Raw genomic sequence first — 17619 nt, forward strand, 5'->3', positions numbered from 1 at the left:
CTGGTGCAGAGAAAGGATGCCGTGGTGGGGCACATCTCCCATCTTGACCCACCTTTAACCTTGACTTAACCCTTTGGGTTTCTGATGGCTTATAACATCTAGGAAATTCCTGGTTCTTGGAGTCTTGGACATCTGGGTAAACCCAACCTCATCACGAGCAACTTTGCCACCGTGCCAGCAGGGTCAGGAGGAGGGCAGTAGCGGTGAAATGCAGATGATTGACCAAAGCTTTTGAACAACCAGCAGCACCACCACAGAGGGCTTTTGGGGAAGAAAATAGCCCAAATTAGCGCTGCAGATCCGGCTTGCTGGATGTGGGATTGGGGCAGTGGTTTTTATGCTGACAACTCTTTCCTTTCCAGCATCGGGCTGTCCTCAGTGGCACAGAACCGCTCTCTGGGCTGGCTGGACCGTGAACCTCCTCCTCGGAGCGGCCGTGGTAGCGATGGGATGTTTGTGTGAGTAACTCCGCTTGCCGGCACGGGGACAACCAAAGGACAGTCCAAAGAGGGGACCGTCCAAAAAGCGGGGAGGGGGTCCCTGCTCCTGGGGTGCTGGCTCAGGTGCTTGTGTAGGAGGCAAATCTGCTTTTATGATCTGCGCTGGCTGATGCACACCAGTGCAGGGTGTGGGGAAGTGGGTTTTTATAAGAATTTCTTAGAGCTGATGCGTGGAGGAGACTTGACTATTTTGGTTGGCCAGCGAGGGGAAACCACTGTGAACTTCGCAGTTGTGGCAGGATCAGGATTTGACACCCCGTGGCCGAGCTCAGGGGCACACGGAGCCCTGCCGAGATTAGTCTTGTGCCCGGCGTGACGTTGCTGGTGGCATCTAATGCCGCCCTGACCCACAGGACCCCCAAACCACACCAAGCAGGTGGAAGAGAGACTCAAATATCCCTCCAAGGAGGGGGGAGATCCGATGGATCTTGTGCTGGGGGGGGGAGATGACTCGGGTGTGGATTTGAACTGTGGGGATGGATCTGCCAAGCTTTTGGCACAGGGCTATGGAGGAAGGAGCGAAGGGATCAGGCTCGAGCTTCCCTGAGCACCGTGCCCTCCACAGGGCCGAGAGCTGCAAAACGCAGGTGATGTTCTCAGGATGTGGGAGCAACTTTGGGTGCAAGCCGTGAGCCGGGGCACGGTGGCTTTGTAGGGATCTGCTGTCCCCACTGTAGGGTAGATCTGGGGATGATTGTTTGAACTTGGTGTGGACCCAGTACTGGAGAGACCCCCAAATAAGTCTGCTGCGAGCTGTTCGTACACGCTGCAGGTGTCTGTGGGCATGCTGTGCTGCAAGGGGTAGTCAAAGGCGGTGAAGAGCCCTCCACCCTTGTGTCAGGCCCCTCTGGGCTGCGCAGATAAGGCTGGCACAGCTTGTTTTGCAGGAGAGGCCACTTCCGTGGCAATCGGAGGCTGTGGGGCTTTCTGCAGCTTGTCCGGCTTGATGCCTCCATATCTCGTGTGCTATCTCATGTAGGAGGTAGAGGGGCCACATCCTGTTGCCAGTGCAAAGCAGCAGTGGGGTGGAGGCAGTTCCAAGTGTGTGTGTGGGTGAGCTCAGAGGTGGTGACCCTGTACCCCAAAAGAAGACGGTCTGGGAGTCTGCTCTGGGTTGGGACCCCGAGGCTAAGTCTCACCCCCCGTGAGATGCTCAGATCAAGGCTCAGGGTGAGCTGAGGTAACAGGAAGGATGAGGGGAGGGCTGGAGGGCTCTGAGCACCCGCTTGCTGTCAGGATCCATCCCAGACCCTTCCCTGCAGCCCGCTGGGACCGTGTGCAGGTAGATCTTGGTGGACATTGTACCTGGGGGAGCCAGTCCCTCTCCCGTGCTCCATCTTTCCATTGCAGTTTTCCACCAGCAGGTGGAGAACCTTGGAAGCTGTGAAGACGAGAGCGGGAACGTCGGAGATGGCAACACCAGCCTGGAGAACTGCTCGGAGCTGAGGAAAGGTCTCTGCTTGTCAAACCGGCAAGGTGACTACCCTGGCCACGATGCATCTCCACACTGTCAGGTTTCCCAAAAACTTATAGCACCCCCAAATTGGAGAACCAAGCAAAGCTCAGGGCATCCCCGTGTTCCTGGGGAGCAAACAGGACTTAAACGCTTGTCCTTCTTTGGATGTGCAGGGGACAAGGTGGCTTCTTGGTGGCTGAACGTGGCATTGACTATCTTTCAGAAGGTGAGGGGTGCAAGCTCTGCCCCACGAGCTGGACGCTGCACGGGACCAAGTGCTATTGGGTTACCGACAGGCTCAACCCTTGGAGCGAGAGCCGGCAGGACTGTGTGAATCAGGGTGCTGAGCTGCTGATGCCGGGGGACCAGGATGAGCTGGTAAAGGGACCGATGGCATCGGGGATGTGGGACAGGTCCCGGGACTGCACCCGAAGGGCTGCTGGCACCTGGGGAAGGGCTAAGGGCTTGCCCAGAAATCTGGGCTCAGCACCCACCCCTGTGCCCAAGCCTCCGGGGTGCCTTTGCCAGCGTCAGAGCGTGGGGGACACACCGGCGGGGCTCGGTCCTGGGACGGGGGCTGCGCGGGGACAGGCTGGAGCCTGTTTTGGGATGGCGATCCATGGCACACCGGCATCGCCACCTGCCCTCTCCCCCAATACAGGATTTCCTAAATGAAATCCTACAGAAACCCACCCGCTACTTCTGGATCGGCCTTTCCATCCCCTCCGCCGGGAATGGCTGGGTCTGGCTGAACGGCTCCCGCCTGGACCAGAGCCGGTGAGCGCTTTGGGGAGGGATGGGTGTCGGGGTGGGCACCTCCAGCGTCACCCGAGGGACCCTCGTGCCATGACACGGGCTCCCTCCTGCACCCGCAGGTTCCAGCTGAGCCCCGGGGAAGAAGGCAGAGCCTGTGGGGTGCTGAGGGAGAACAGGATCAGCTCCGACAGCTGCAGCTCGGGGCTGCAGTGGATCTGCCAGAAAGAAGCCACCCAGCTCTGAGCCGGGGGCTGCGAGCTGGGCTGTGGCCAGGAGAGACGCTCAGAGATGGGCCAGGATCAGGCTCTCAGCAGGGGAATATGGGAGCTGGTGCTGATGTTGTTGTTGTTGTGCACAAATTAATAATGATGTTAGCTGGGCTCTGTTGTGTGGTGTTTTTCAAGCAAGTTTGCTAACGGGGAGAGCTGGAAGGAGTGTCCTTCTGTAGCGGACAAATCTGCTTGCGTGTGCTCGCCCTTGTGCATGTGTGCACGCCCTCGTGCATGCTGTGCCTGTCCCTTTCTGCCCAGCAGCACTTGCCCCTGGACCTGCCTTACCCTTCCACGGCTCCAGGGTACACCAGGGCCCCCATCCGACCCCCTGGGGAGGTGCCTTTGGGATTTCTGCCCATGCCAGCGTCTGCCTCAATCTTCCTCCTGGACCATCCCCATCCTCAGGTCATGCTTTCACCCCAGGGACAGCAAAACTAACCCAGGAGGTGGCTCATGCTGGGAAGGGACTGACGGGCAGCGGAGGAGATGGATGCTCATGGCACAGCGCTCGCAGCAGCATTGCAAAGGCAGAGAGGAAGCGCAGCGGTGAGAGAGTGTTGGGTTAAAAAGGAAAAAGAGGGGTGGGGGATTGAAAAGAAATCCAAAACTAAACCCCTAGCAAGTGAGCTTGCCACGAGGCAGTGCCCGGTCCAGAGGCCAAGGAGGGCAAACACCCAAAACCCATTTTGCTGAGCAGAGGAGGACGACAGGGGACGCGGGATACGGGGATGGCTGCAAGTCTAAGCCACAGCTGCCACAGCAGGGGCGATGGAGAAGAGATAAGAGCCTCTCCCTATAGCATAAACCTCCAAAAATGCGGTTTTTCCCAGCTTGGAGCAAGCTGCAAAGCTTGGTGGGACTGCCCCATGGTATTGCGCTGCCTCCCGTCCCCGCTGCAGGACAACAGCTGCCTGAACTGGGATGCTTGAGGTTGGATGGACTGGGAGCACTGGGAAGGGGCTGTTTGCAGCAGTCCTGATGCCCACCTAGCCGCACTGTCGCTGCGCTCGCAGGGGATGCAGTGAGGTTTCTTCACCCACCATCCAGGTTGTGTTTGTCCCTACCACCCACAGCTGCTGCTGGGGCTCCTGCAGCAGCACCTTCTGGGGGGAGAATTGGGATTAGGGGGGGCCCCTGAGAGCCCCTGTACGCAGCCTTGCACAAGCAAACGCACCCCTGTGCAGACACACACGCATCCCCGAGCTGCTGCTCCTGCCTGGAGCACCTCCTCTCACCACCTCCCTGCGCTGAAAACAGGAGGTTGCTGCCAAGAGCTTCCGTAGGGGAGAGAAACCACCATCTTCTATCAGGTACAAAACAACGCCTCTGTTCCCCAGCTCGGCTTGCTCCTTGCTGCCAGTTGGTCTGCAATTATGATGGGGGAGGAGGAAAAATCCGGCATCGCCCTTCAGCTGTTGAGTCCGAAACAGTTTTGGTTGCTGCATCTGTCACCGGGTGCCAGCTGTGATAGTGGGAGCTTTAGCCTCGTGTTTTGTGTTTTTTTAAATGCTTGTTCTGTAAAAGGAACCGAGCCTTTCAAGTGGTGAAGAGGCCCTGGCCGGGGAGCTGGCAAATGTTTCTTTGTGGGGAAGGCTGATGGGGTTCATGGCCTGTAAACCATCCGTGTCGCTCTCGCGGTTGGTGGGTGAAGATGCTGATCACGGGCAGCACCAGCTGATGCACTTGGGAGGGTGTTTGTGAGCTGATGCCACCCCCGCTGCCCACCCTCCCACGGGTGGTGGGGTTTTTTTTTCCTCGGTGGAATTTACTGAAGCAGGCAGTTTGACTCCCATCCACTCACACTCCTTTTTGGATTAATTTAAGGGCGGTGCAAAAAAGCTGGGAGAGAGGAAAGGAGGGGAAGCAGCTGCAAGGGGGGAGATGTGTCTCTGCCTCCATACCCCCGCTTTTTCCGCCTAGGTTGGAGGACATGGAGGTACTGTCCTGGTTTCGGCTAGGACAGAGTTAATTTTCTTCCTAGTAGCTGGTACAGTGCTGTGTTTTGGATTTAGTAGGAAAAGAATGTTGATAACACACTGATATTTTTAGTTGTTGCTAAGTAGTGTTTATACTAAGTCAAGGATTTTTCAGCTTCTCGGGCCCACCCAGCAAGGAAGGCTGGAGGGGCACAAGGAGCTGGGAGGGGACACAGCCAGGACAGCTGACCCAAACTGGCCAAAGAGCTATTCCATACCATATGACATCATGCCCAGTATATAAACTGGGGGAGCTGGCTGGGAGGGAGGATTGCGGCTTGGGAACTAACTGGGCATCGGTCAACGAGTGGGGAGCAATTGCATTGTGCACCGCTTGTTTTGTATAGTTTAATTCTTTTAGTATTACTATTGTCATATTATCATTATCATTATTTTTCATTCCTTTCTGTCCTATTAAACTGTCTTTATCTCAACTCACGAGGTTGTTTTTTTTTTTTTTTCCTGATTCTCTCCCCCATCCCAGGGGTGGGGGGGCAGTGAGCGAGCGGCTGCGTGGTGCTTAGCTGCCGGCTGGGGTTAAACCACGACAAGTACAAAGGCTGGAGCAGCTCCGACCTCCCTGCTGGAGGGAGTAGAGGAAGGTCAGCAGTGGTAAATACTGCTTTAAATCATTAAACTGGCTTTGAGCTAGCTTGTTTTGATGGTGCTGGGGGTGGAGCACTTCCTCTGGTTTTTCTTTTCACACATGACTGCTCCGAGGCAACCTTCACCTTCTGATCTACCGTTGCAGTTTAGCTTATTTTTTTTGGTTGGAGAATGCGTAGAAAGCTTTACATCCCCCCCCCCCCCCTCTATTTCTCTGTAGGAGACGAGACAGGATCGGAACTGTCAAGAAACTCTTAGCCTGTCACCACCCCGAGGACACCCTGGGCAGGACAATCTGAGGATGCCAACCTACTTCTGCCCACCGCCGGGGCAATGCTGTGTCTCAGCGTGGACTGAAAAGCCTTGAGCCGGTTGGTAATGGAGCCGGGAGTGCTGAAATTGGCGCGCTTCCAGACATTTGCACCCAACGCCTTTCCCTTGGACCAAGCGGTGAGTTATGGGGCGTGAGCCAGGGGTAAAAGCCCCAAGGAAAGAGGGTAGGAGAGCGTTGCGTGGTGGGATGTTTGGGCTGAACCTGAGTGAAGCAAGTTTAGACGTGAGCCTAATTCTCAATTCCAGAGATTGCTGTGCCAAATCCAAGGGCAAGAGGAATTCTTAACCGGGGAAACTGTACAATGACTTACTGAAATCATTTGTTAGTTTTGCTTAAGCTCATGCCTTTGTCTGGCCTCATCCCTTGATGTAGTGCATTACGTCATGGAAAAGCTGAGTGAGCTTTTCCAGGTCCCTAACAATCACACTAGGTGCAAAGACAGCAGAGAAACCACTCTTGATGCTAATAGCATCTAAGCAGCGGTGTGACTTGCTCCTGCTGTCCCCCAAAAGCGTCCAACCTGGGGATGCCTTGTAAGCACCAGTGGGTTGTAGCTTTGCTCTGATTCTGCAAGTCCAGGCAGAGCCTGGCCGGGGTTTGGGATGCAGCCACTCCCTCATCCTCCCATCTGGCTTTGAGGGATGGCGGAGGCTGTGAGATTAATTTAAAAACAAGGCAACAGTGATAAGGAGGTTCCTAAGGCAACAGTACTGGTCAGAGGAGCGGTTTACCACAATGTGGAAAGGGTGGGTTTTGGCAGTTGCTTGCTGTCAGTTATTAGACGCTTCTGTTTCCAATTAGCTGGATTCTTGCTCCAGTATTATAGGTAGGGGATAAACTTGGGGTTCGGGAGCAGAGAGCATCCTGTGTGTGTTTAAATCCCTCATCTGGATGGAGGCTGGGGGCACGGAGGGGGGAAATCTGCAGTTTTTTCCTCTACCACAGGAAAAAACGCGCAGTGGAAGTTGGTGGTTTAGTGGGAACTTATTTGTCCTCTCCCTGCAGCTCCTGGAAGCTGGAAATCCCAAGTTCAGCAGCGCTTTCTCCATGAGTTCGGACTGGGAAGCTGGCGTGGAAAAGCCCATTTTCCTTTGAGCATGCGGCGGGTGAGTTGGGAGCCTGCAGAGATGGGCGCTGGGCCTGCCTCGCAAAGCCCCGCAGGTGGGAACCCCCGAACTTCATTTGGGGACAGGTTTGTTTTTTTTTTTTTCACCCTCTAGCATCTTCCCCCTCAGCACTCTGCTCCCTTCTCCCCTGGGACTCGAGCTCAACCCAGGCTGTGGGTCCCAATTTGGGGTCCTGGTTGACCCCAGGGTGTCTCCTTGCAGCGACACCTCGCTGTGTCCCCTGTTGCATAGGATACCCCTGCAGATAAAAGGTGGATTTTTCCTTGTTTTTTTGCAGATCAAAGGTGGATTTTTCTTTTTTTGCAGCAGTATTCACGAGGCATTCAGTCCTGTTTGCTGCATGGATTCCTCGCTCCTCGGGCTCTAGACAAAAGCGCCTTTGACTTATTTCTGTGTGCCACTTGCAAAGACATTGCTTCACTGGTCAGGAATGTTTCCTGCTACCAAGGCCATGAACTAGAACAATGTTTGCCTGTTAATATTTTTGACATGCTTTTTTGGGACAGAAAAGCCCTTTATTTCCCACAAGCCCAGTATATTTGGGAGCGTTTTCTGTTTGTTTGTTTTTCTGTTTCTGTTTGTTTGTTCAAGTTTCTCTGTTCCCCACTTGGTGTGTTTTCCCCTCCTCTTCCTCCATCTCCTGCTGTTTTACTCCAAAATGCACCAAGCTGCGGCCTGGGGCAGGAGTAATTTGGGTTTGGGTGTTGGGGACAGTGGCAAAATGCTATGCCAGTGAAACCCTATTCAAAATCAAGTGTTTGGGGAGGAAAAGGAAAAAATCCTTTTGATTCTTTCCAAACATGTGTAAGTTGTTCTTACCTGGAAGAATATTTGCTGCAAATTGAGGAAGGTCCAAAGTGCAGGTACTGGTAACATAATTTATATTTACAGTGCTGATATTAAACAGGAACACCAGCTGCACGTACAATGTCAGGGTTGTGTACATATAGTTTTAGAAAATATAGAAGCTCTTTGTTAGAGGAGCTGCAGGTGTTGGTGACTTCAAGGGCTTGTTGGGAGCAGCGACTGCAGGTTGTTCTATTTTGCATTGGTAGTTTCTTGTTCTGTTTCTTTGAGGTATTTCTTGTAAATGTGAATGTTCCGTAAAGAGCTTCTGCGGACTGGTTTTGCTTCTGAGAGAACTGAATCTGTTAGTGTTTTGCTTTGCTTTGGGAAACAGCCATATCCAGGGAAAGGTCAAAAACCAAAAGAATTTAGAAAAACAGTTTGCAAGAACAGCATAGAAAAACATGCTGTCGTGGGAGGCTGTGAGAAGCAATAACTCAGAGTGAACACAAGCTGGGACGTGAGAAAAGGAGCTTTGAGGAAAATAAGAGATTTCAGAAAAAAGCGCTGTGATGAGCAGCACTGAGGTTTTGGGGGGATTATGAGCTTTTTGTCTTTTTATTTTAGTGACCACAGGAGCATCCTGGCAAAGCCCTGGGACGGAGAAGAACCTAGCTGGTCCCTTGCGCTGTGCTGCGGTCTCGGTGTTCTTGACCCTGCTCACCTTGTTGCTGGTGGAGTTGAGGGAGGCACTTGTCCCCGGAGGCCGCTGCTGTCCCCTCTGCGGCACCAGAGATGGCAGAAGCTGTTCATGATGCCGGTACGTAAGTGGCATCCCCTTTCCTAGAGGCTTAAGAGCTGCCCTGCATCCGATGGGGAGATGAGAGGGTGGTTTCTGTGCTTTGGGCTGGGAGCCGTGGCTCGGATGGGTTTGACGGGCCATCCAGCGCCACGTGGGGTGACCTGAGGGTCCTGGAGTGGGGATTGGAGCTGAAAACACCTTGCAGTTGAAGAAGCGGGGAGGTAATTGAGACAATGCTTCTCCAGGGCAAACAGAGCTGGCAGAAGCCAATAAAATGAAGGCTGGCTTGGAAAAAAAAAAGCAAGTCTTGGTTTTCTGAAGGCAGAAATCATGTTTTCTCTCCTGCCATTCATATAAACCAGATAAAGGAAATGCTCCCCTTTTTTTTTTTTTTTTTTTTTGCCCCCTTGACTGTCCTGGAAGAATACCCAAGATCAGACATTTCCTGCTGAATAACTTCAGAACATCAGTGGTAACTCACTTCACTTGCATGGCCTTCTTGCTTTGGTACAGGCAAAGACCTGACTGCTGTAATGATGCCATCGCAGCAGAGAGCAGAGGAAGGGGCCAGTAAGCACCGGTCTTGTTTTGGGGATGTTGTTTTGGAGGTCGTGGCTGGGCTTAGCGTAATGTGGGCGGGTAAAAGTTCGTTAAAATAGCTGGGGTGAGGGAGAGGAGGAGGATATAAGAAAGGTAAAGCTGTTTGCAAGCTGCAGGAGGCACAGGGCAGCCCAGGCTGTGGATCTGGGGGATGGTGCTCACCTCTTGTGGTTGAGGGGGGATGGAGAGGATGCAGTGAGGTCAGGCAGCCCTAAAAATCTTTGGAGGCTGCTGAAAGGACTGGGGTACACCCCCTGAACTGAGCCTGCACCCCACTGTGGCCCTCCCACATGCTTTGTGGCTGTATTTAAAGGTGTTGAAGGCACCCATGGGGGGAATAGGAGAGCTGCGGGGAGCTTGGGGTGCTTTTTGTGCCATGGGTTTGGCGGCCGTGCCTCTTCCACACAGTTTGTCCCCAGATTTTAGCCTGAAGTGCATTAAAGATAAAAAGGTCCCAGTCGGGGTCACCGTGGTCGTAGCAGTGTTGCTTCTCACCATCATCGCGCTGGCGGGTAAGTGGCTGAGGATGGAGGTGCCCACCACCACCAAAGTCTTCTCCTCCCCTGGAGAAAACCCACCAGCGTAAGTCACCAGGACATGTTCTGCTTATTTCCAGCTAAGAAATGCCCGTCCCATCCATCCTGCCCCTCTCCCGTCCTTCCCAGCTGCCTGGAAGATGGGATCGGGTACAGGGAGAAGTGCTTTTACTTCGTGGAGGATGAAGCGGACTGGAACAGGAGTCAGATCGCTTGCTTTTCTCTTGGAGCCCATTTGGCCACCATTGACACCCTGAAGGAGCTGGTAAATGAGAGATTCCTGAGTAAATGGTGTGTCAATGGCTTTTGGGAAGCAGATTTGGGATTCCCATGGGAGGGCATAGCGAGAAGATACATATGATGCTTGCTTTATCCCCCTCTAGCTTTTCCTCTTGCGCTATGGGAGGTCCTTGCACTACTGGGTTGGTCTCCAAAGGGAAGGCTCTGGACCGTGGAAATGGTTCAACGGGTCTCTCTTCAACAACCTGTACGTCCTGTCTTCTTCTGGAGAACATGACCATGTCCTGGGCTGAGATGGGTCAGGGATTGAATGCAAGAAGACACACACACACACACACATATATATATATACACACACAAATTTAATAAGGTGAGGGTAATTAAACACCACTTCTTGCTTGAGCTAAAGCACTTGGACCGCAGTCTGTGGATTTGTGTGATGCAGATGCTGGCAGGGGGTCGAGGGCATCCCTGGAATGAAGCCCCCTGGGACCAAGCAACTGAAAATATTCCCTCCTTTGTGGAGTGGGAGGCAGTTTTTGTTCGGCATGGGGCGGGTGGTTTGCTGGGAAGGGTGGTCCCTGCTCCGTGCAGCACTGTTAACCTATGTGGGAGATGCTCAGCTGCCAACCTGCGGCTGACAGCAACCTGTTTGCTTCCCTTTGAGTTTTCCTTCTGCTGTTTGGTGCAGGTTCGACATCCGGGGCAAGGGACAATGTGCCTATATCGATGTTGATGGGATCAGCAGTGACTGGTGCTCCCAGATGAAATACTCTGTCTGCAGCAAAAGCGCCCCAGCGGGATTCAGAAGGATTCGGAAATCCTTCTGAATTTCACCTGAAATTTCCCCCTCAGCAGAAGAGATCAACCACAAGCTGCTGTTAACACTACACAACAAGGGAGCTTGGGAGGAGACCCCAGCCGCGGCAAGGAGCCACCGAACTGCTGCTCTGGGAGGTGTTTTGGCATCCTGGTGAATTGCCCGGCACAGAGTTTGTCCCGTTGTTCCTCGTGTTGTTTCCTCTGGCTTAAATCTCGATGGCTTCTTTCTGGCAAATCCAGTGCCACGGAACGCTGCAGATGTGGGAGTGCAGCTGACCCCTCCGAATTGCGACACAAGCGTCTGCCTTCGTGGGACCCTGCACCGGAGACCTAGAGAGCACCGTGATGGCCATCAGCATGGAGTTGTGCACTTGGACGCTGTGTTTCCAGTAACAGTCTTTATCACACTAGGGTGTTTTTCCCACAGCCCCCCCCCCCCCCCAAAACCTGAACCGGGTCAGCAGTTGTCAGCTCGGCTGCGAGCCTGGCAATGTCCCACCCGTTTGCCTCCTCTGTTGGGGGAGCCTGTGCTCCCCCAAAACTTGTTTCTCTTCCCCACACCCCCATGTGTGTACTACTCGGTCTAATAAATACTAGAATATTAGCTCTATCAGAAACTGCCTTTTTTCTGTATACTGGGGTCACTGCGGCTACGACAGCACCCCTGCGTGAAAAATATTACCGCTGAGGCAGTCTTCTTGCTTTTTAACAGGTTGACATTTCCCTGCCTCTGCATTTGGGTGTAAAATAGGAATAACGGTTTAATTGCTTTTTCCTCTCCTCTCCTTGTTTAGCAGCCAGGCTGCAGAGGCTGGACCCACGTCGCTCTGGTTTAATTAACTCCTGTAAGCATTGCTGCTGGATCCAGAGGGATTTTGGGAGGAGCCAGGTCTGTGGTGAGCATTGGGCTGGGAAATATTTCCCATGGGACGTGGTTATTGCAACCCACTCACAAGCCGGAGCGGGGAGGCACTCACAAGGCTTCCTGTAAAGGGGATCCATCCCACCATGTCCACTCTTTCCCTCTCGTCTGGTCAATGCTCAGCCCCAGCCAGGCTCCGGAGGTGTTTCCGATCATCTCCCCGATGAATGCCTGGGAGAGGAAGGATGGAGTCTTAGAGCCGATCATGTGGGGTGGAGACCTGGTCCTGCCAGTGGGAATCTGGTCTGGGATGAGCTTGGCACATCCCCGCTGCAGACTGGGGGCTGGAGAGGGTCGGTGGGTGCTTTGAAAGAGATGGGAGTGTGGTCTGGAGATGGTGGGCAGGGGAGCAGCGTTTTTTGGGGTGATAGAGGAGCCTGGAAGCTCGTGTATGGGGCACTGTGGCTTTGCCCTTCTCCTTTAATCTCCTCTGAACTCATGTTTCTGGGGTTTTTCCTGAAATCCTGTCTGGCAGCATGGGCGTAGGTGCTTTGCAAGCCAGGAAGGAAAGGTCAGCTACAGTCTGGAGGTTGTGTGGCTTTTTGTGGAAAGCAAAGCTTAAAAAAGCCAAATGCAGGGGCGATGCTCGAGCCTTTCCCCCGCAGTTATTTACCTTCTCCTCCACGCTCTCCAGCATGACCAGCTGAGATCGCTGGTATGAACAGTTGTCCGCCGCCACCTGCCAGGCTTCGGTTTTTGTGGAAACCCAGTAGCACTTAGCTGCGAACGGCTGCCAGCCTGCGGGACAGAGCCGGCAAGCCGAGGTGCCTGCGGCAGAGGATGAGTGTGAGCGGTCCCTGGCCCCCTGCGTGCCACGGGGCGAGGGGCAGAGCTGGGGGCAGCAGGCTCTTGCAAACCCCCCTGGGACCCTCGAGGCTTTTCCTGCTGTTTGAGCCCCTCTGGGTGCATTTTTGGGAAATGTGGGCTGCACCCATGCTGGAAAAATCTCTCCTGGTGTGGGAGGGAAAGCAAGAGGAGCAACAGAGGAAGGTGTTGAGGGCATGGGGTGGTGCAGGGAGAGGGTGATGTGCATGAGGACAGCAGTTGGGAGGATTGGGGGGGGGGTCTCGGGGCGCTTTCCCAATGTTCCTGGCTTTGTTGTCCCCCTTCCATGTGGAAAGGGGACAACAACGCTCCGGCATCCCTAACAGGGTGGGCTCTCCATCCACAGCCCCGAAGCTGTGGGTGATGCTGAGCCACGGTACCCGTTGCATGGTGGCTTCCTTGCTCACACAGCCGTTGTCTCAGCTGTCGCTGGAAACAATTCAGGGAGCATTTGAACTCCGGCATGTCCCATCGGCTGGTGTTGGTCAGGCAGGCTTCCCAGGAGCATGTGCTGGCCGGGGGGGCCTCTGTGCTCTGGCTCAGGATGGGGCCGTTTCCACCTGAAATGAGGATGGGTTTGACCTGCAGCATCGTGCTGCTGTGAGACCGGAGGATGCAACTGCTGGGGTGAAACCCCTGTGCAAAGCTGTCCTGTCCTGGGGACAGGACTCCTGGGGGGGGGGACGGGGACCCCTGGGGTCTTTGCAATCATAGTCAGTGTGGAGAAAGGGACCTCTATCAGGACAGGCTCCAAAAATGTATAAGTCAACCTGTGCGTGTCCATGGGGGACATGCTGGCAGCTTTCCCCCTCCTGCCCGGCGGGGATAGCTGCTGCCAGGGCCAGAAGTTGCCCAGGAGCTGCTCCCTGCTAGAAATATGGGAGAAATCGGCTCCAGCCCAGGCAGGGGCCGGGATGTGATGGATTTGGGGAGATTTTCACTATTTTGGATGACAGACCCTGCCACTCACTGTGTCGCTGCAGCAGCCACAGCACGATGCCTGCCAGGACTGCGGTCCCGACCCATCCAGCTCCCAGCAGCGCCCAGTACCACTGAGGACCTGCAAGAGAAACCCGTACTGGGAGCGAGGGAGGAAGCAGCTCTTCTGTGGTCTCTGCTGTTTTTAATACCCTTGGTTTCAGCAGGCGGGTCCCCCCATGTTGTTCTGCTTAGTGAGAAAACCTTGCAAGTGTCTGCAGGAGCAACAGAGCTGAGAAAACCCGCAAGCTCCTGCTTGCTTGTCCAGAGAAGCTGCAGCGAGCAAACCTGCAAAGCCTTGGAGCTGGGAGCTCGGCTCCTCTCCTCCCAGTGCTGCACCCAGAGGTGCCCTGGGGGAAAAGGCATGGGGAAATCCTTTCTTCCCTGTGCTTTCCTGCAGGAGTTAGGGGTCCAGCAGCATTGGGGACACCAGCTCCTCCAAACCCCCTCCATCACCAAGCAGAAATCCCATGAGGTCAGGAGGAGCCCAGCGCCCGCTATGCAATGGCACCGAGCAAATTCACTTACCGGGAAGCTTCCCGCAGCTGCTGGGAGCTGAGCGCCGTGGCACATCTGGCTTGGCGTAGATGGTGGTCAATGCCACGGCTGGTCCCTGCTGTTGTGGCATAAGTTTTGGGTCAGCAGAGGATTTCCCCCCCCCTCCCGGAGCAAAAGCGAGCTCAGAGACAGGCAGTGGTGGTGGGTTTGTGTCTGGAGTCACAGCTGAAACTCCACGCTCGCTGTTGTGTGCTGGCTGTTGTGTCTCTCTTCACTCTGCTCTTCCACCTGCTGTGGCAGCCCACAAAAAGCTGTTTCTGAAAGCAAAGCTGCGCTTTTTTTAAGGTGTGGAGCAGCTTGAGGCGAGAAAAGAAAGTGCCTGAGGGTCTTCTCCTATCAGAGAAGGCAGCCTCCTCCTCTTCCCAGTTCCATAGCAGTGCTGTCGCTGGCATGGACTAATATATTTTTTTTTTTTCCTTTCCAACCTGCTTTTAACCAGCAGCAAAGAGCAAGGATGTGATGTGCTTGCAATTTGCAGGGCGCCAGTTAATTTTGGGGGTGTTTCCTAGCAGCTCTTTGGGTCTCGGTGCTGCTCCCATCCCACTGCAGAGAGGTGAGAAAAACGGAGCTGGTGATGCGGGAAGCACGCAACCTGTTGCGTTCAGCTACAAAAATTACAACTGGCTTGTTTGGTCTTTCTAGAGGCAAATTTGCAGGAGATCTGCATGGATTTGTGCTCCTGCGAATGCTCAAAATGCAGCGTTAAAAATCCCCTCTGGGAAAGGAGGTGACAAAAAACCAGCGATGCTCCCCAAAAAATAAAGGACAAGGTATAACATACCTTCCTAAGTAGGATTTTGCTTTCAGGGTGGGATCGGGCTTATTAAGAGTTGGATCTCTTGGTTAATCCCTTGCTTTAGGTGCTTACAGGCGGAGGCATCACGCTGGAGCTGCCTGCGTTTTTCTGCTTTCAGCATAAAACCCCAAATTCAAGGAAACGAACCCAAGCTGGGGATGAAGACGGCTGCTGGAAACTGCTCAAAACAGGTAAGTGCAAAGCTGGGGTAACCCATCTTTCGATAAGTCTCGGAAAGGCAGAAATTTGTCCCAAATCACCTTTCTAACCCCAGAGTCATCAAGGGAAGCTGTTGAATTCGAGCCGTCAGCCCTGAGGTGGGGACGCAACCCAAGCAACAGGCCAAGGGCCGGGCAAATCCAACGGGATTCAGGTAACTCATTTCAGTACCATGAGCTGGTCAGCAAAAAAAAACCACTCCAGTTCCCTATCTGAGAGAATCACTTGCTTTTACTTCCCAATAATGAGAGAAACTTAAAAAAGGAACCTCTGATCTCATGTCTGCTTTTAGATCTACCAGAGGCTGAGCGCTGAAATCTAGTTATTTTTTTATGGCAATTACTTTCTTGGCTGGAGAGCAACCGGTTGCGGGGAAATTGGGGTGAGTCCCTTGCAGGGCTTCCTGCTGTTTAATGTATAATTAGTAAGATTAATAACGGTGGGATGTTTTGGGAGCTCTTCCACACCTTGGCCTCAAAGTGTTGGACCTTCTCAAGTGCAAAAAAAAAAAAAGGAACACAAGGCGTCTCACCACAGCGATGGGTAGATAAAAGCAATGGGGGTGCAGACGGACGGCATCGGGAACCCAGCTAATAATTGAGGGAGAAATGGCTCCAAAACCCATATGTTTTTAATGATTATGAGTAGTTCTTGCTCAGTGTTTAAGGTTGCAGATGATGGTCTGATTTGCGGGCAAAGCAACAAGCCGTGGGGGTTCGGTGCCCTCTGCACAGCTCCCTCCATCCTTGGTGGCTTCTTCATCCAGAGTTGTCCCCAGGAGGAAGTTGGGGCCACCCGGGGTCTCTTCCAGCTTGTCACCGTGCCAAAACACGTGCTGGGGGGGAGACGAGAGGGATGACGGGTCTGTCTCTGCTCACCCCGATGTGTCCCCATGTCCCTCCTCACCTGGGGAATGGGGGGGGGGGACCGGCCATGCTGCAAACCCACCCGCAGCCCCAGTTTTATTGCGTCCCCTGTCTTCGCTGGGCAAACCCCCCCAGCCTTGAAGGCATGCCGGGGATGCTGATCACTATTCCCTCTTCTATATGCTCATCCCCAAATTAATTGTGCTGATCAGCATGTTTCCTCTCCCTTTTTCCACCTTTGGGGATTGGAGGGGAAGTGAAACCTTGAGGGGGGGTGGTAAATTAATTGCCTCCAAGCGTTTTTGGCTTTGCAGGGAAAACTAACGGAAGTTTGACCTGATTCGGGGTTTTTTATCACCCACCTCTCCCAAGATGAGAGCCAGGAGGCAGAGCACCGCGCCAGCAGCAGCCATCCAGATGATGCCGAGGGTGCTCAGCCCCTCCTCCGCCAGCATTTCTGCAAACCAGGAGACAGGTACAAGGGATGGGTGAAAAGATGAGGATTTTGGTAGCGAAATGGGACTTCATGGCAGGGTCTGCCTTGTTATCGGCTTGGCTGGTCTCTAACTTTTTGTGGGTTGTGGTGCTGCAAAAATACTCCCTGCTGCTGTAGAGGTTAATGGTTTGGCACGTTCTGCATGTCCATGATGAGATGTAGCCGCTCAACACCTCTTTTTAAAAAAAACTGTGAAAAAAAAACCCAAAACCCAGATACCCAGCTTTCTATGGCTGCAGCTCACTATGCCTTTGGGGTTTTGAATTTGCAAGTTTTTTTCTTGCTTCCCCTGAAGAACAACCCCTGGGCAAGTTTCTTTTGCTGAAGCTCCATGTTTCTGTTCTGCATTAAAGCCAAGCCAGGGCAAAAGTTGCTTCCTTTTTTTTTTTTTTTTTCCTAGCAGGCCTTTCTGCTCTGTTCTATTTTTTGCTCCTTCTCATCCCACGGTTTAGCACTTTTTTCCCCTATTCCTGCATTTTCCTCTCCTGTTAGCGCCCGCTTCTCCCCTTCGCTCCAGCCTCTCCCCACCTCTAAATGGGTCTAAGCATGCGTTTTTTCCCCTTCCCTCCGTTACCTCTGCTCACGGACAGGTTGACGGCCACGCAAGCCAACCCCTCCGGGGCTCGCACCGTCACCAGGTAGGTCCCTGCATCCTCATCCCTCACATTCCGGAGGGCCAGGTTGCCGTTTGGTTGGATGCCTGCCCGCTGCCTGTATGTCCTGTCCACCTCCCGGGAGATGCTGCAGCTCCACTCCCACCAGTTCTGGGTTTCCCCTGTGCAACCATCCAGGGTGTAGGTGAGGATGGGACGGTTCCTGGGGCTGCTGATGAGCTCCCAGGTGATGTGGATGAAGTCCCAGCCCGAGCTGGGGATCCGCAGGGAGAAGGAGAGCAGCGCCGTCTGGTTGAGGTGGGCATGGGCTGGGTTGCTGGAGAGGAATAACGGGGAGAAGGTACCTGCATGTGGAAAGGAGAGGCTCTCTGTTTGCAAGGAGGGATTTGTAAAGAGGTTTTAAAGACCAGGATGCAAGTGCAGGAACGGGACAAGGATGAGGCGATGCTGCACCCCAGATATCCCCATCTCACAGCACGTTGCACATGCTTCACAGCATGCCCTCCCCGTTGCACATGCTTCACCCCAAGCA

The 17619-nt window shown here is 53.7% G+C and overlaps 2 protein-coding genes and 2 long non-coding RNA genes across 6 annotated transcripts; all 4 read left to right on the plus strand.

Annotated features, from left to right (window-relative positions):
* The first annotated feature begins 370 nt into the window (after positions 1 to 370).
* On the plus strand, positions 371 to 3086 carry LOC127029207 (killer cell lectin-like receptor subfamily B member 1B allele B). Of its 2 annotated transcripts, none has more exons than XM_050914828.1 (5): positions 371 to 458; positions 1851 to 1976; positions 2180 to 2334; positions 2618 to 2733; positions 2832 to 3086. In XM_050914828.1, the coding sequence occupies exons 1-5, from the start codon at positions 446 to 448 to the stop codon at positions 2953 to 2955; spliced, it is 534 nt and encodes a 177-aa protein (XP_050770785.1). In that variant the 5' UTR covers positions 371 to 445; the 3' UTR covers positions 2956 to 3086. The 2 variants fall into 2 exon arrangements, with proteins under 2 accessions (XP_050770785.1, XP_050770784.1); XM_050914827.1 differs by lacking the exon at positions 371 to 458 and adding an exon at positions 1612 to 1782 and having other exon boundaries at positions 1862 to 1976.
* Positions 3087 to 5297: 2211 nt separating this feature from the next.
* LOC127029211 (uncharacterized) lies at positions 5298 to 8506 on the plus strand. Of its 2 annotated transcripts, none has more exons than XR_007768143.1 (4): positions 5298 to 5572; positions 5787 to 6016; positions 6906 to 7006; positions 8441 to 8506. It is a non-coding gene; the product is annotated as an uncharacterized LOC127029211 (long non-coding RNA). The 2 variants fall into 2 exon arrangements; XR_007768144.1 differs by having other exon boundaries at positions 5298 to 5562.
* Positions 8507 to 8535: 29 nt separating this feature from the next.
* Positions 8536 to 10914, plus strand: LOC127029210 (C-type lectin domain family 2 member A-like). Its single transcript, XM_050914831.1, is given in 7 exon segments — positions 8536 to 8633; positions 9129 to 9185; positions 9635 to 9727; positions 9832 to 10016; positions 10135 to 10238; positions 10683 to 10771; positions 10774 to 10914. Coding segments are annotated over 7 exon segments (612 nt in total). The 5' UTR covers positions 8536 to 8608; the 3' UTR covers positions 10833 to 10914.
* Positions 10915 to 14754: 3840 nt separating this feature from the next.
* On the plus strand, positions 14755 to 15487 carry LOC127029208 (uncharacterized). Its single transcript, XR_007768142.1, has 4 exons — positions 14755 to 14866; positions 14957 to 15083; positions 15167 to 15265; positions 15404 to 15487. It is a non-coding gene; the product is annotated as an uncharacterized LOC127029208 (long non-coding RNA).
* Positions 15488 to 17619: the final 2132 nt, after the last annotated feature.

Source organism: Gymnogyps californianus, unplaced genomic scaffold (assembly GCF_018139145.2).
Source record: "Gymnogyps californianus isolate 813 unplaced genomic scaffold, ASM1813914v2 HiC_scaffold_84, whole genome shotgun sequence".
NCBI lineage: Eukaryota > Metazoa > Chordata > Aves > Accipitriformes > Cathartidae > Gymnogyps > Gymnogyps californianus.

Coding starts and splice junctions, on each gene's coding strand:
- LOC127029207 (XM_050914827.1), top strand. CDS start 1,693: ATGAGGGGAGGGCTGGAGGGCTCTGAGCACCCGCTTGCTGTCAGGATC. Junction 1,977..2,179: donor CTGCTTGTCAAACCGGCAAG/GTGACTACCCTG, acceptor ACTATCTTTCAG/AAGGTGAGGGGTGCAAGCTC. Junction 2,734..2,831: donor TCCCGCCTGGACCAGAGCCG/GTGAGCGCTTTG, acceptor CTGCACCCGCAG/GTTCCAGCTGAGCCCCGGGG.